Here is a 17,500-nt window from a genome sequence, read left to right on the forward strand (position 1 = left end):
ACTGACTTGAAATCCAAGCTTCCAAAGAATGTTGGTTGCAACCTCCCACCGCAGACCCCACACTGCAGCAGTAACTGATCATGATACAGAGCCAGTGCTTTTTCATCGCCCCGTGGCATTCCACGACACTAACCACTATGCCAGCGGACCAGCATAAAAAACAATGTTCATAGCACAGTTTACATAGTTAACCGGAATAGAATAACACAAAACAAAATGAAGACACCAGAAATCACAATAAAGGCTTAAAAGTCTAAAATACATTTTTTCACAAAGACTGCAACAAACAACAGCATTTAAAGTCTGAAATACAACATTTTCCGCAAAGACTACAACACGCAACAGCAATTAGCAATTACAACAACAGCAAGCCATCTCGAAACGATTCGGCAGACCGCCAAAAATCATAACTTTTTTTCTCAACTTCATTATGGCCTTGACATCCCCAGAGACTCAAAAGTCCTTTTTAAATGCATATTCCAAACAGGCATCTAACTTTCCTTTCCCCTAATCTGAAATCCATTATCACAAAGTTCACAGGGATATATTTCACGGGGGGGAGAAGTGGTTTTGCCTTCATTCCCCACCAGAAACGCTCTCAAACTTTTTCTGTCTGAGAGATTTTTATCTGAATGTTAACTTTATTGTGCGAGTAAGTATGCAAACCATTTTATCTTGATATATTGTTAATTTTCCACGCATAAACAGCTTTGATTTACTGAAAAACGTCGTCATAAATATTTTTCATTTATAATCTTTTTTTATTTACCCCCGCACAAACGGCTTATATACACCAAGAGTTAATTATTGAATAGACCCCAGTCATAAATAGTTGCAATTTATCATTTTTTATTCTATAAATATTTGCAATTTATCATTTTTTATTCTATAAAATAGTTGCAATTTATAATTTTTTATTCTATAAATAGTTGCAATTTATCATTTTTTATTCTATAAATATTGGCAATTTATCATTTTTATTCTATAAATATTTGCAATTTATAATTTTTATTCTATAAATATTTGCAATTTATCATTTTTTATTCTATAAATAGTTGCAATTTATCATTTTTTATTCTATAAATATTTGCAATTTATCATTTTTTATTCTATAAATATTTGCAATTTATCGTTTTTTATTCTATAAATATTTGCAATTTATCATTTTTTATTCTATAAATATTTGCAATTTGTCATTTTTTATTCTATAAATATTTGCAATTTATCATTTTTTATTCTATCTTCACAGCCTCCCTGAGGATGTCGTGCAACGGACACTTCAGAAGTCCAAGAGAAGATGCAATGCATTACTACCCTCAGACAGTTCTTGTATTTTAATCATTTACGTACATCTTTCTATTTATTAATTTGTTAATTTATTTTTTTTTTTCAATGAGTGATCTCTTCTTTCTGTATTTCCCATTACATTCTGCTCCTTGTTTCTAATGTTTCTTGAATTTTAAGTCAACTTGTTCCATAAGAATAGGGTTCATCTTATGAATAATAATAATAATTAGTCTTTCTCCTCTAGATTTTAGGATATCTGTATATCAGGTCCACAATAATATTCAATGGTATTCTTGTTTTTTATAAGAATACCCTGTCCTGGGTTCATCTTCAGAAGATGAACCCAGAACAGGGTTCGAAAGCTTTGTAACTTTTTTATAAAATCAACAAGAATATCATTGAATATTAATAACCTGATATACAACAACAACAACAACAATAATAATAATAATAATAATAATAATAATAATAATAATAATAATAATAATAATAATAATAATAATAAATGGCTTTTGACTTGTGGATATACATAACAAAAGGTTAATTATTGAAACTCTGGTCATAAACATTTGCAATTTATCATTTTTTATCTTATCCTCCCATAAACAGCTTTTGACTGACGAGTAGCCTATACCAGTACACGGGACTTATTGCACGAAAAAGTCTAGAATTAAATATTTGTGCAATTTATATTCAACACGAAAAAAGGTAATAATTGAAAAAATTCTATCATTAAACATTTGCCATTTACAATTTACGTAATTCCAATGATCCCGCTCCCACAACAGACAGCCTAAACGATCAAAACTTAACCCCACAGTACCCAAACTCTGGCTAATTTCCAAAACGACCCAATAAAAAAAATGCCATAATGATTATCAAACAGGTTGCCGAGAGCCACCACCTGGATGCTACTTTTTTTTTAATAAAATCCTATTCATGCATTCCTCTTGTGTGTGTATCTTGCTCTTAGTGTGTGTATCTTTGGAGCGGCCAAAAGCAACATATTGAAAGGAATATTGGAAAAGCGGTTTGGGGAGACTTTAGGCCAAAACTTTTCATGTGCGGTGGGGGAGGGAAGGAGAAGGGGGAGGGGAGGGGGGGAGGGGAAAGGAAGGGCATGGGGGAAGGGAGGGGAGTAGAGAAGGGGAGGGGGAGTAGAGGAGGGGAGGGGAAGACAGTATTTTCTCCGTCCAAAAGTTTGACCCAGCGTCTGCGTGTGTATGCATGTGCGTGCGTGAGAGAGAGAGAGAGAGAGAGAGAGAGAATGCGTGCGCGCGGGTACGTTCGCTTTTCCTGGACATGTGCGTAAGTTCAATTGCACAATTCAGCCTGTTCGGTATTGCAAAGTGTACAGATTTTGATTGATTTATGAATTTTAAGCTGTCAAGCCAAGCACTGGGGCACTTTCGGCCATCCAGCGCTGAAGAGAGCGAAGAGAGAGAGTTAGAGTGCATGGACAGCAAGATAAAGAGATCCGGAAAATAAAGGCGATGAGGCACAGTGGTCTGGAGGTGGAACTGGGAGAAAACCCCACACATGCACTAAGGAGCCATAACAGCATCTGAATAACAAAATTTCATAACAGCATCTGAAAATGGTATGTTATAATTTAAATATCTTACACACAACTACGCCAGTGCGCCTTTAATTTGCGTTAGAACAAGAATTCTCATAAACTATATAACAGAAAAAACTTTAAAGATGATGATGATGATGTATAAATAATAAAATTTAGGCCAAAGGCCAAGCGCTGTGACCTATGAGGTCATTCAGCACTGAAAGGGACACTGGGAGTAACAAGGTTTGAAAGGCGCAACAGGAGGAAATACTCGCAGTTACATTATGAAACAACTGTTAAGAGAGGGTTAAGGAAAGTAAGATGGCAGAGAGAGAATATGAACGGAGGTACAGTTACAGGAATGAACGGAGCTGCAGCTAGGGGCCGAAGAGACGCGGCAAAGTACCTTAAACAATACCTAAAGTGAACTGCCTGAGGTGCACTAATGGCACTAGCCACCTACGGAAAAGATGATGATGATGGCGACGTAAAAAAAAAAATTTGATTAAAAAACGCACGTCCAGCTTTAACAGAGAATCGCTTCGTCAAAAAAAATACTATTAAAAAACAACATGCAACATAAAAACAACCCCTTAAAGTAGTAAAGACAAACTACCAACAACTTAATGGGGTCAATAAAAACGCAAAAGGGAAGAAAGAAACAGGGCAATAAAAAAGATAACAACAAAAATGAGCGGGATGGAGACCGCACGAAAAACACGGCTTGACCTGAGGATTTGGGTCTATCTGAACAAGAAGAAGAAGAAGAAGAAGAAGAAGAAGAAGAAGAAGAAGAAGAAGAAGAAGAAGGAGGAGGAGGAGGAGGAGGAGGAGGAGGAGGAGGAGGAGGAGGAGGAGGAGGAGGAGGAGGAGAACGGGCACAGACAGACCAATCCTCTACCGTTGAAATGCCTGACATTCCAAAGTCCCCTAAAAAAAAAAAGTAAATCCGAACCAATATTTCCCCATCGGAAAGAGTTGGAATTTTGGCATTTGATGTCATTTCCGGTTCGAATTTCCATCATTTCACTTACTTCCATTATCTTTTAAAAATTGGAATTGGAGTATAAACTTTAGGGGTTCAGACCAAGCGCTGGGACCTATCATGAGGTCATTCAACGCTGAAAGGGAAATTGAGAGTGAAAAGGTTTTCAAGGCGTAGCAGGAGGAAAAACCTATGAAACAACTGTTAAGAGAGGGTTGAGGAAAGTAAGATGGAAGAAAGAGAATATGAACGGACGTACAGTAAATTGAATGAAAGGGGCTGCAGCTAGGTACTACAGCAACGCTGAAAAATACCTTAAGTAATGCCTACAGTGCTCCGGTAATTAAAAAAAGAACCTGTTTGGACAACACTAACACACAGTGACTGTAAGGGGATAACTGGGGCTGACAAGAGTAGATATGCAGACGAAACACATACAAGAGGTAGATGGACCTTAGGAGAAAAGATAATTTGTTGCCACCGAAACAAGTTGAGCTTCGACTAATCACTCGATGGGATGAGTTCAATTGAACAGGCCAACTGAGATGAAAGGCCTTTAGTGAAGCAATTTATTTCTGGTGTTAGAAATTCACTTTTCGGGAGAGGATGTGATGCTAATGGATTCCACAATGTAGGTGCATGACTGTTGTGGGGTTATATATGTAACCAATTGGTTCTTAGCCACGTATAAATAAGTCTAATCCTTCGGGACAGATTTAGTTTAAGTTGAATTGAAATAGCTGTTAATCAGCTCAGTGGTTTGTATAATATACAAGGTATACTTAGGAGAAAAGATAATTTGGAAAGCCACAGAAACAAGGAGAAAACGACTAATCAAGCATTGGGATGATGCAATTGAACAGAGGAACTGAAATCAAAGGCCTTTGAAGTGATAAATGGACGGGCAATCGATAATGATTCAGGGTGTCCAGCGAAATGACGCTAACCACTGAGCTATTGGGGACAGGATGTGATGCTAATGAAATTTGTGTGTCGACGTATGTAGGTGCATGACTGTTGATTTGAGGGTATGCGCGTATGTATGTATGTATGTATGTATGTATGTATGTATGTATGTATGTATGTATGTATATATAGTTTAAGTTGAATTGAAATATACTGTACATACATCCGCTCATATACAGTATTTGTATATATATACATATATATGTATGTATATATATATATATATATATATATATATATATATATATATATATATATATATATATACACACACACACATAATATCAGTATAATATAAAATGTTGTCACTAAGCTTGATTTAAATATATTCCAATCAAAATTAAACTAAAATCTACTGTTACTTTGCCAACCTTAGACTTTTAAATAAAAACTCTTTAAATCAAGTTGCAGTACTAAACGAATTTTTCTGAAGAACAACGATTATTAAACAATTATTGATATATTGTATTCCCTCATGACCACATAGACCTACAACAAATAACTGAGTCGATATCTCGAAATTACTTTCTAAGAAACTGACTTGTGAAAAAATAAACGGCCATAACTTTATAAGGACACTAACATCATTTTAATTTCTTTGATTTGGGCAATACTGGAAAATATTTATAGTAACTAAGAAAACTAATATCATCATGCCTTCATTTATGTTATAATCGCTGTACTACCATCATTCTGAATTTGAGTTCACTCGCTTGAGATTAGTATCTAGAAAACATTTATTTTTTATTTACTTTTATTTTCGATACATTCTCTCTTTATTGCAAGTATATTCAACTTTTCTTCAAACGGAATCAGTTTCATATATAATAATAATAATAATAATAATAATAATAATAATAATAATAATAATAATAATAATAATAATAATAATAATAATACGGTGAAGAAATCTTGGTAAAATTTTATAAGTTGCCAATATAAAATAATACCACGTAAAATAGGGGTGTTGGTATTGTCATACCTTATAAGTCATAATTTGATGTAGAGCTCTTTTTCAAAAATGTAGGTTACAATTTCATATCGTGTATTGGCAACTCAACTTATAAAATAATACCGAAATCCACAATGGTGCCTGAGTAAATATATATATATATATATATATATATATATATATATATATATATATATATATATATATATATATATATATATATATATATATATATATATATATATATATATATATATATATATATATATATATATAAAACGAGAGCCTTCGAGAGCCTGCTCGATTCTCCCTGTCAATATAATAATAATAATAATAATAATAATAATAATAATAATAATAATAATAATAATAATAATAATAATTTAAACTTACATATTTGATTTACAATAGAGCCCCAATAAATATTGCGAAATTAGTTTTCTGTAACTCAAGCCACCTACGTTTTCTATCACGGTTGATTCCTAAGGAAGACCAAAACTTTCACAGATATATGCTTCACAGTTCTATGTAAATGTTGATTCTTTCTTTTCGCAAGGAGTAAAATATTAAATATATTATAAATACATCCCCTATAACCTGGGATTATAGTTGAAGGGAGCAAGGAATACCTATGTACACCGAATCACACACGGCTGTGGGGTGAAATAACTCATGTGAGTGTACAGGCCTAGGCCTATTTAACCTATAAAAGATATCCAATACACGCCGGCATTAGTTAAACATTAAACATTTTCCCCTGGTGGTTTTAGAGAGGAAAATGGGCAAAGGTCAGGCATAAGCATTTCTCTTGACATGTAAAAGAGCAACTGTTCACTGCAACATCTGTTTTTAAACCTGATGCGTAGAACAACCTAACAAATTTATAAAATAAGTTTGCGGGCCGCTCTACGGTCAAGATCCTAAGGCACAACGCCAGCCCAATCATAAACAACAAGAAAATGAGACAGTGACGAAACAACTCCCGTTGCGGAAAACAACAAACTGGAAGAAGGAAGATTGTGTATTAGTCACAAGAGATCATGGCAAAATACATATATGTCAAACTATATGAAGATTCCTTTAGGAAAACTTACTGATGCCACTAAAACAATTGCTTTTACTGAAGAATGCTTACTGGAAACACTATGCCCAAAAGGTATATATATATAATATATATATATATATATATATATATATATATATATATATATATATATATATATATATATATATATATATATATATATATATATATATATATATATATATATATATATATATATATATATATATATATATATATATCAAAACCTAAGATCTTAGTCATGCTTCCATCAATACTGCACAGGATGATACTATATACTCCAACTTGACCTACTACCTACTCACGCATATGAATTTAAAATGTCATATCCCCCCCCGCCCCCTATATACAGTAAATAAATAAACAAAAGTCTAGTGAGGCGTTTCCACTGACTCAGAAAATATGAACATTTCCTGCAAGAAATTTCGACAATCTAGTTATTCTAAAATCATACATCAAACGACCGCAATAATCAGCAACAAATGATAATTACATGGGTGCTACTTTGGCTTGTTATCTACGCGTCACCTAATCCGAGGTGCTAGTACTGAACATGACAGAAGCTCCTTGGGACGTCGTGTTTAGTACTAGCCCCTCGGGGGTCAAAGTATTATATACACCCATTTCTATAATCTGTGGTCGACAAATCATATTAATAACCGATACTTCGTGCGGCCGTCTAGTACTTTACGTAAGTTTACCGTACAGTGTTAAGTACAAGCACCTCGGAGTAGGTGACGCGTAGATAACAAGCCAAGGTAGCACCATTACAAGTCTATCTCGGAAGGGTTGGTATACCTGAAACTCTTCTCTTCTAGAAGTGCAATATGGCGAACCGATTCGATCAAGCTACGTTGAAGGCTAATTTAAGACATAAATGACTAGTCTAATGCATAAGACCCATGCTGTTGTTTTAAATGTCTTTAACCTGTAAATAATTCAACATGTCACTAAACCGTTTTCTTGATATTGTTAACAATAATTAACAATTCCCCTCTCTAAGTCTCACGCTTGTATTAAATTTTGGTAACAATATGATAAAACGTGAGATTTGGACAAGAGAATTGTTAATTTCTTGATATTGTTGATACCAGGAAACCGGTTTAGTGAATTATTTACAGATTAAAACTATTCAAGATAAACATCGGTCTAATGCATAACACGAATTATTAAAAGCATATACGAATTTACTTTTACAGAGGCCCTGGCGAACGTATACTTTTTTTGCTAATTATATATCCTCAATAATATATGACAAAGGTCTAATACATCCGACTATATAGTTATTAAATCATATAAAATCATTGACACATACGCCTAAGACAACGTATACTTCTTATACTCATTTATGTTCTAGATAATATATGTTAAGACTGAATTCTATATAAATACTGTACTCCCTTATTGTATTTCGTTTTATACTTCCTGACAAATGGAATTGAATATGAACTTGCAATTCAATTCTTTGCGTAATTTTATACCGTTTGCTGTATACGCCTACCAAGTTCTTTCAATGATATAAGTGCAGTTAGCGTTAGAATTACATGAACGCTATACATAATATTCATAAATAATAATGCAAATAATCAACTAGGCGTACTGATCATGTGCGAATTCTATTTTTTTATAGGCCACTGAAATCTATTCAAAAATTTTTTATAGGTTTTTGATAACTGTAATAATTTCTTTCCCGGTGAGCTAGACTGTAAATCGTTTTTTAGGCTATTCAAAAATTAACTTAGAAATTATCAAGTAAATTTTTTGATAACTGTAAGCCGGCAATTTCGTCTCCATAACTAAAACCAGTAAAATTAAATGATTAAGACACATGTGTTAGTTTTAAATTCCTAAAACAAGCCATTGCGAGCTGGCTGGCGTATTGGCGTTGGCCTAAAGGAAGTAAAATAAAATGAAACCTAACTAGTTAGCTCCTACAGCCGGCTTAGAATTACCTAATTTCGTCTCCTAAAGAGTAAAATTAAATGAGTAAAACGGTTGAGAAATCCTAAAACAAGACTCACGCGTTGGCGTACCAAAAATGAAACCTAACTTCCCAAGAGTATAAGTAGAATACTTAAACGGTTCAGAAATAACGACTCACGTGGCGTCACCCGAGTGATTATAGTGAAACATCTGAAATTACTTTGTGAAACTGTAAAGTGAATTAAAGGCCTATAGGCGTAATTTGGAGATAGGTGCTACCGGTGTATGAAATCTCAATTACTTACCTTCATCATACTTTATGGTTTCACCTGCTCTATCATTCTCATTACAACCCCAAAACAAACGTAGAACGAGGGAATGAATTAAGGTTATTCGCGATGAAAAATGAAATAGGAGGGCGTGAAGAATCAACAGGTGACTGACTAATGGCGCCGGGACGTTTTGATACCACGTGCTTCTGCTCTACTTTGGGAGGGGGATTTAAGCGCCACCACCCCCACAATCCCCCCCTTATTCCAGTTAATAAATCAACAAATTGTTAATCTTGATGATTATCTGTCGTACAGTCTTTATTCCAATATTCGTAACTAAGCTTAAACACAAGAGAAGCATAATATGTTCACAAGCGGAAACAGGAACGCACACGTACTACCTTTCACTTTATATGTTCATGAACGACTGAGGCTAAGACGCCAATTCGGCAATTCTTCAACTTCAAGTGGTACGGCTGTGACGTCACGGTCTCCTTACCCTCACTGCTTGTTATTGAGTATTCGTGATGAACCTTTATTGTGTGTGTGTTCTTTTTTAGGTGTTCATTTTCATGTTCCTTATTGATCCGTCGGTCATGAGAGTGTTTTTTCCTGGAGTTTGTGCTTTGTTTGCGTATTGCAAATATATTTATAATTAATTATACATTATAAAATACCAACTTTTCTATACAGTAAAGGCGTTATTCAATCATGGCGTTATTTACGGAAAATAATATGTTATGTACTGAGAACATAGTAAGCACTGTATGATTATATATATATATATATATATATATATATATATATATATATATATATATGTGTGTGTGTGTGTGTGTGTGTGTGTGTGTGTGTGTGTGTGTGTGTACTGCTTATTTCCACTAAATGAAAAAAATGTAATTTATCAAATAAGGAACCAAAAACAGGTTATGGTATATTTAATACATACTGTATGTTGAGCAATTATAAGAAAATTGAAATATGATACAAAGGTATGTTAAAAATGTTAAAAACAAAGCATTCTGGGTGATTTCAGTCACGTGGAGACAATGCAAGAAGTGTGAGGTAGCACAGACGCGCTACTGATGATGACTTTGGCATCGACCTTAAGCTTCAGCTTCTTGACCCTTGCTGACACTTGACCCAGTAGGTCTGCAGACCACCAGTCGACCCAGCTGTTGGTTGACACATTAACTGGGGTCAAGGAAAGGAAAGGCAAATTCATCCCTAAAGGATTGAAGGCAAGAAGGGTAGTGCAGACAGTGCACCTCACGTGGTGCAATGTAGGCATGGCTAGGCCTACTAGAAGGCGTTTTAGTGTCCCTTCGGCCTGTAGCTGCACCCACTTTTTAGCCTTTTGCTCTACCTACCATTCCCGCTTTTTCCCTTCTATTTTCCGGTCCAACACCTCTAACTGTTAATTCGTAATTTAAATGTGGATTGTCTCACAATTCCACCTTTAAATCCTTATACTTTATTTCATTTATGTTCTGAAACTCTTTATCTTGCTGTCCAACCACTCCAACTCCCTCTTTTCACTGTCTTAAGCGCTGACTGGCTGAAGGTACCTAAGTATTTGGTTTCACAGCTTAAATTTTATAAGTAAAAAAATCTAAATTATCCTATAATCTTATAACAGGTTTCGAAAGTAATTTCGTAGTTACCAATTAACTGAATAGTGTTCGTTTTCTAAAAGATGTAATAGAACCATTTTCTTCCTAATTCGATGGGTAACAAAACCATTGCATGTTCTTTGTTCTCCATGTTACCTATTGCAAATTGTGCGTTGAAGAACAAACAATGTTTCTGCCTATAAAAATATATGATTAAATCAATACAGAAAAACTTTTATTCTAAACAGTCCCATTTAAAATGACCTGATATCCCATGCGTTAACGATACGATACCGCAACCAACATAGGCTATAACAGACATTAGGCTAATATGGCTAAAACAAAAATAGTGATTAAAATCACAAAAATTTATTCTAACTTTTGTTCACCATGAATGACATTTTTAAACAAAAGAGATTAATTAACAAACATTTAGTTTTTCACTGGTGATGCCTGTGAATTTTATATTTCGATGATTTTCAAACGTGGATGACTATGCCTAATTTATTCAAATCAGTTCAAAATTATATTTTTATATATTGATTGCTGGGCATGTACTATTTCCATTACTGTTATTGATGTATTTTAATGAAGCAGGAAAAGAAACCATAAGCTTGCATATATATATATATATATATATATATATATATATATATATATATATATATATATATATATATATATATATATATTATATATATATATATATATATATATAAATATATATATGTATATATATATATATATATATATATATATATATATATATATATATATATATATATATATATATACACTATATATATACTGTATATATATGAAAAGCTTATGGTTTCTTTTCCTGCCCATTAGAATACATCAATAACAGTAACAAAATATAAGTTTGAACTGATTTGATTAAATTAGGCAAGTCATCCATGTTTGAAAATCATCGAAATATAAAATTCACTGGTATCAAAGTGAAAACTAAACGTTTGTTAATTATTATTTTTTTTAAATGTTATTCATGGTGAACAAAAATTAGAATCAATTTATGCCATTTTAATCATTATTTTTGTTTTAGCCATACTAGCCTAATTTCTGTTTTATGTTGGTTGTATAATCATATCATTTACGCATACGCTATCAGGAAATTTTAAATGGGACTATTTAGAATAATAGTTTTCCCTTATTGGTTTGACTATATATTTTTATAGGTAGATGCTTTAACATTTTATATATATATATATATATATATATATATATATATATATATATATATATATATATATATATATATATATATATATATATATATACTAATAAGTTCAGCGCCATACTTGATGGACTATTGGCGCAAAAGAAGTATTATAAATTACAACAGTTCTTTCCGGAAGTTAACCAGAATATTTTGAATAATCATATCCTGAAGAGTATTTTAGCCGTGGAAAACGTTTACACTTTTATGTACACTTTCCATGTTCATAAAAATAAACACATAACCGTACACAGGAAATTTATACTTCTCGACTACAGCGATTCTTAATAATTCATGAATTATTACTCAAAATTATTAATGGATAATACTCACTCTCTCTCTCTCTCAACAAGGGTATACAAAATCATAATTAAATTACGGATCAGAGTCTACAATATAATAGAGTTGTGGAGGAAATTGCATTTGTTTTTTAAAAATACTCAAAATTAAGCCTATTTTATGTATACCCTTAAGCTTATTTAAAAAAAAATTGCATAAAAGTGCAGTAAATAATTTGTACTGCCTGACTACAGCCATCCCTAAAAATCATGTGAAATTACTCTAAATTATTAATAGATAATTCTCTCTCTCTCTCTCTCTCTCTCTCTCTCTCTCTCTCTCTCTCTCTCTCTCTCTCTCTCTGCATCAAAGTTTAAAAGGCAGTGTAATTATGGAGAAAATTATATTCTTTTAAAAAATGCTTAAAATTAACCATTATTTATATATACGTTCTATGTTTATTAAAAAAATATACATAAAAATGCACAGAAAATTTGCATTACTCTAAATCATTAATAGATAATTCTCTCTCTCTCTCTCTCTCTCTCTCTCTCTCTCTCTCTCTCTCTCTCTCTCTCTCTCTCTCTCTCTCTCTCCCCAAAGGGTATAAAAAATCATAATGAAATTGCGGATCTAAGCTTAAAATGTAACACAGTTATTGAGACAATTACCTTTATTAAAAAAGATAAATGTTCAAAATTAGCCCCTATTCTTATCAACACTTGACCTATTGTGTGATGCTTAAAAGTTATCGCTCGACAATTGAATCAGAAAATACACTCGGGACCGCTGGCTACCAAATGTGACAACCCTTTTCATGAAAAGATAAAAGTACAATCGTCAACGCAACAGATCGACACTGTTATAATAATAGCGGGGCTAATAAGGGCTTGAATAAAGATGCCCTTATATCTATGGACACGCTTTCAACATAAATGCCCAAGGTACAAGTCGTTCAGGTGTTAAGTTCAGATGCATTAAAAAAAGTTTATCAGATTCCCGTAGGGGGCGGCGGGTAGCGCCTTCAGTGCACCTCACACAGTGCGCTGTAGGCATCACTTGATAAGATTTTTTGCAGCGTACCTTCCTTAGGCACCTAGCTACTGCAACCCCTTTCATTCATTTGACTGTACCTCCATTCATATTCTCTCTCCTTCACCTTACTTTCCATCCTCTCCTAACAATTCATTTATAGTGCAACTGCGAGGCTATCCTCCTGTTACACCATTCAAACTTCTTTACTCTCAGTTTCCCTTTCAGCGCTAAATGACCTCATAGGTCCAGCGCTTGGCCTTTGGCCTAAGTTTTATATTCCGTTCCATTTATCAGCCGGTTCACGAAAGAACCATAATAAGCTTTATTCTTTTATATGCTCTAAAGATAAGCAAGATTCCTTTAGAAAATAATATTGGGAGATCAATCTCTTCCTTTTAATTGTCAAGATATTTAGGAAGTCTCAGAGAGACCAAATGGGTCCTAATCATTTCAGTGATAGTTGATTATTCTCAAGTTAAAAGTAAGCAACTATAAACTGCTGAAAAAAGAGAGCAATATAATAGATATTTGCAATTAGAACCTCAAAAATCCAAGCGAAGATGCAATGCACTAGTGTTCTACAACAATTTACCTTTTATTTTAATAGTTTATTTGTATTTTTATCTATTTACCTATCAAATCTATTTTTTTCTTTTCTCATGACTCATCTCTCCTTTCTGCATCTCCTAATATTTTCTGTAAGTTATTCCAAATAAACACCATATTCTTCGGAAGCTTGAATTGCAAGTCAGTCACCCGTGTGGTGGGTTTGTTACATATGAATAAGGTTCAATAATAATAATAATAATAATAATAATAATAATAATAATAATAATAATAATAATAATAATAATAATAATTTTAATGGTAATTAGGAAGTCTCAGATTAATAAGTAGGCAACTAAACTGTTCAAATGACAAACACAATAGCAGAAATAACAGGCATTTGCCATTTTGATAATGTATGTATTTACCAAAGACCTCAATTACGTTCTTATAATTTCTAGGATAATTAGGATGTCTCGGATTAAAAAGTGGTCAACTAAACTACTAAATTAATAAGGCCAAATAAAACATATGACTCGTCATCTATCCAACAAACCCACAAGCTCTCACAAAGCAATAACAATCTTGATTAGGGCAAACAAGTGCAGGCAAATAGGCGCAGCAAACTGGAGGACGGAAGGAAGCAAAGATAAGCTTTTCAGACTCAGCGCAGCTAAACCTAGCCTTGCAATTTTCAAAATTTCTCCGTCGGGGGGCGTCACGCCCGTCGAGAACGATTCCCCCCACCCGCTTCCTATAGATCCCCGAGGCCTGAGAGAGAGAGAGAGAGAGAGAGAGAGAGAGAGAGAGAGAGAGAGAGAGAGAGAGAGAGAGAGAGAGATATTAGTAATATTAAATCCTAGTTAAAGGAGTCATCATGCCCCCTCAGTTAAAAGGACGCCTTCAATGCAACCGAGAGAGAGAGAGAGATTCGTAATATTAAACTAGCAAAGCCATCATCCCCCTCAGTTAAAAGGACGCCTATGAATACAACCGAGAGAGAGAGAGAGAGAGAGAGAGAGAGAGAGAGAGAGAGAGAGAGAGAGAGAGAGAGAGAGAGAGTGTCTGCCGTCTCGACATAACCAAAGGACGTGTTTGGTTCCCGTCAAAAGGGAGACGAGATATGAGACGTGATATTATGTACCAGGAGCAGGCAAACACTGCTGCTGTTCGCCCAAGAGGCTTTTCGTCACTCCGGAAACTTATTGAAAGCATAAAGGAGCATTGCTGCGCTCCTCGTCAAGACGTGCGGGCAATATGAATCTTCAGGCCCTTCTCCGCGCGTGTTCATCCTGTTTATACAAAATGAACACGATTACGATTCAGTGGAATATATATTCAAGATGACGTCCAATCTAACAGTCCTCAGTGACAATATCCTGTTATTATTATTATTATTATTATTATTATTATTATTATTATTATTATTATTATTATTATTGAAGGTGAACCCTATTCATATGGGAAAAGCCTACCACGGGGGCAACTGACTTGAAATTCAAGCTTCCAAAGAATATGTATCATTTATTATTATTATTATTATTATTATTATTATTATTATTATTATTATTATTATTATTATTAAGGTCCATTAAACCTCATGATAAGGCCTAGATGAGGTTGTGCGGATGACGATTTGACTTTTCGAAATCCGACCGGAATAAACATTAATAGATTCTTTAACTAATTCAGCGACACAACATTAAGCTTTCTTTATAATTGGAAAAACATAACAGAAATCCTTTCCTGGACATACTAATATATTTAAGAGATATCACAAATTTCAAGTTCACTGCCAACGGAAAACCCGAATTATCTGTTCGCAAGGATAGAAGGACGCGAATAATCCAAACATAATTCATGAAACTTAAATTTCACTGCGAACGGACAACCCGAATGATCTGTTCCCAAGGATACAAGGACGCGAATAATCCAAATATAATTCGTGAAACTTAAATTTCACAGCGAACGGAAAACCCGAATTATCTGTTCGCAAGGATAGAAGGACACGAATAATCATCCAAATACAATTCGTGAAACCTAAATTTCACTGTGAACGGAAAACCCGAATTATCTGTTCCCAAGGACAGAAGGACGCGAATAATCGAAATATAATTCGAGAACGCCATCTTCCCTGAAACTTGACCCCAAAAAGTCCTTCATGAATACAACAAGTAAAAAGTGGGGTAAAGTTTCTTCAGCGCAATCGAGTTTTCTGTACAACGTATAACGCTGAATGAGCCGCGGCCCACGAAACTTTCAGCCACGGCCCGGTGGTGGCCTGTCCTAAAGCGATGCCAGACGCACGATCATGGCTAACTTTAACTTTAAATAAAATACAAACAACTGAGGCTAGAGGGCTGTAATTTGGTATGTCTGATGACTGAAGGGAGGATGATCAACATTCCAATTTGCAGCCCTCTAGCCTTAGTAGTTTTTAAGATCAGAGGGCGGACAGAAAAAGTGCGGACGTACAGACAAATAGCCATCTCAATAGTTTTCTTTTACAGAAAACTAAAGAGTGGTTTAAAGGCAAATCAGATTGTTCTTCCGTTTAAACTTACGAGGGGGCAAGAGGAACATACCGCGATAGAGTAAAAATCCCGCACTTTAGAAGCCCCAAGAAGATTACTTTAGATTACTGAAACCTTGGGGAGAGACACAATCCCTTTACTTTGGGCTACTCTAATACTGAAGCCGGATCTTTGGTTACTGACGTAAACTGGAAAATTATCAGGAATAGTCAATATTTTCAATAGCTATGAAAAGAAACACGTTTAGTCAATTTAGAACTGAGTACAGGCTAATAGCTTCCTTGATTAAAACTCCTCGCAATATGAAGCTAGACTTTACTTTACGATGCTTAATCTTTTATCCATCGAATGTTTCGTTTCCCGAAAACATTTTTCTTATGTGCTGGACAATACGAAGTAATCTAAGAATCTTGGTAGGTTTTTTTATGTAAAATCCTGTAGTTTTACACAAATCATGTCGAGCAATTTGAACTTCAGAAGTTCAAGCGAAGATGCAATGCATTACTACCCTAATACAATCCTCCTTGTATTGTAATCATTTAAGTTGCATTTTCATATGTTTATTTAATTTGTTCTTTTATTTGATTTTTTTTTAATAAGCTATCCCTTCTTTCTGTATTTCCCATTAACTTGTGTTACTTCTATCTAATGAACACCATAATATTCTTTGGAAGCTTGACTTTCAAGTCAATGGCCCCTGTGGTGGGCTTGTTCCATATGAATAGGGTTCACCTTCTGAATAATAATAATAATAATAATAATAATAATAATAATAATAATAATAATAATAATAATAATAATAATAATAATAACACATATTCTTTGGAGGCCTGAATTTCAATTGTTAATGGCCCCTATGGTGGGCTTGTTCCATATGAATAGGGTTCACCTTCTGAATAATAATAATAATAATATTAATAATAATAATAATAATAATAATAATAATAATAATTAATAATAATAATAATTTAATCAATGGCCCCTGTGGTGGGCTTGTTCCATATGAATAGGGTTAATGAATAATAATAATAATAATAATAATAATAATAATAATAATAATAATAACAGGATATTGTCACTGAGGACTGTTAGATTAGACGTCATCTTGATTATATCTTTCCCTGAATCGTAATCGTGTTCATTTTGTATCAACAGGATGAACACGCGCGGAGAAGGGCCTGAAGATTCATATTGCCCGCACGTCTTGACGAGGAGCGCAGCAATGC

General features: G+C 33.8%; 2 protein-coding genes across 3 annotated transcripts in view; one reads left to right on the plus strand and one right to left on the minus strand.

Annotated features, from left to right (window-relative positions):
* LOC136832667 (cell adhesion molecule Dscam2-like) overlaps positions 1-9,459 on the minus strand; it is a 787,908-nt gene extending 778,449 nt beyond the window's left edge. For both annotated transcript variants that reach the window (XM_067093969.1, XM_067093965.1), the window contains exon 1: positions 9,064-9,459. The gene's annotated coding sequence lies outside the window, so the exon portion shown is untranslated. The remainder of the gene's footprint in view (positions 1-9,063) is intronic.
* The window catches only part of LOC136832917 (uncharacterized), a 26,272-nt gene continuing 12,319 nt past the window's right edge, over positions 3,548-17,500 (plus strand). Inside the window, exon 1 of the mRNA XM_067094575.1 lies at positions 3,548-3,750. Coding sequence (XP_066950676.1) covers positions 3,548-3,750 — 203 coding nt within the window. The remainder of the gene's footprint in view (positions 3,751-17,500) is intronic.

The sequence above is a fragment of the Macrobrachium rosenbergii genome, chromosome 50 (genome assembly GCF_040412425.1).
Source record: "Macrobrachium rosenbergii isolate ZJJX-2024 chromosome 50, ASM4041242v1, whole genome shotgun sequence".
Lineage (NCBI taxonomy): Eukaryota > Metazoa > Arthropoda > Malacostraca > Decapoda > Palaemonidae > Macrobrachium > Macrobrachium rosenbergii.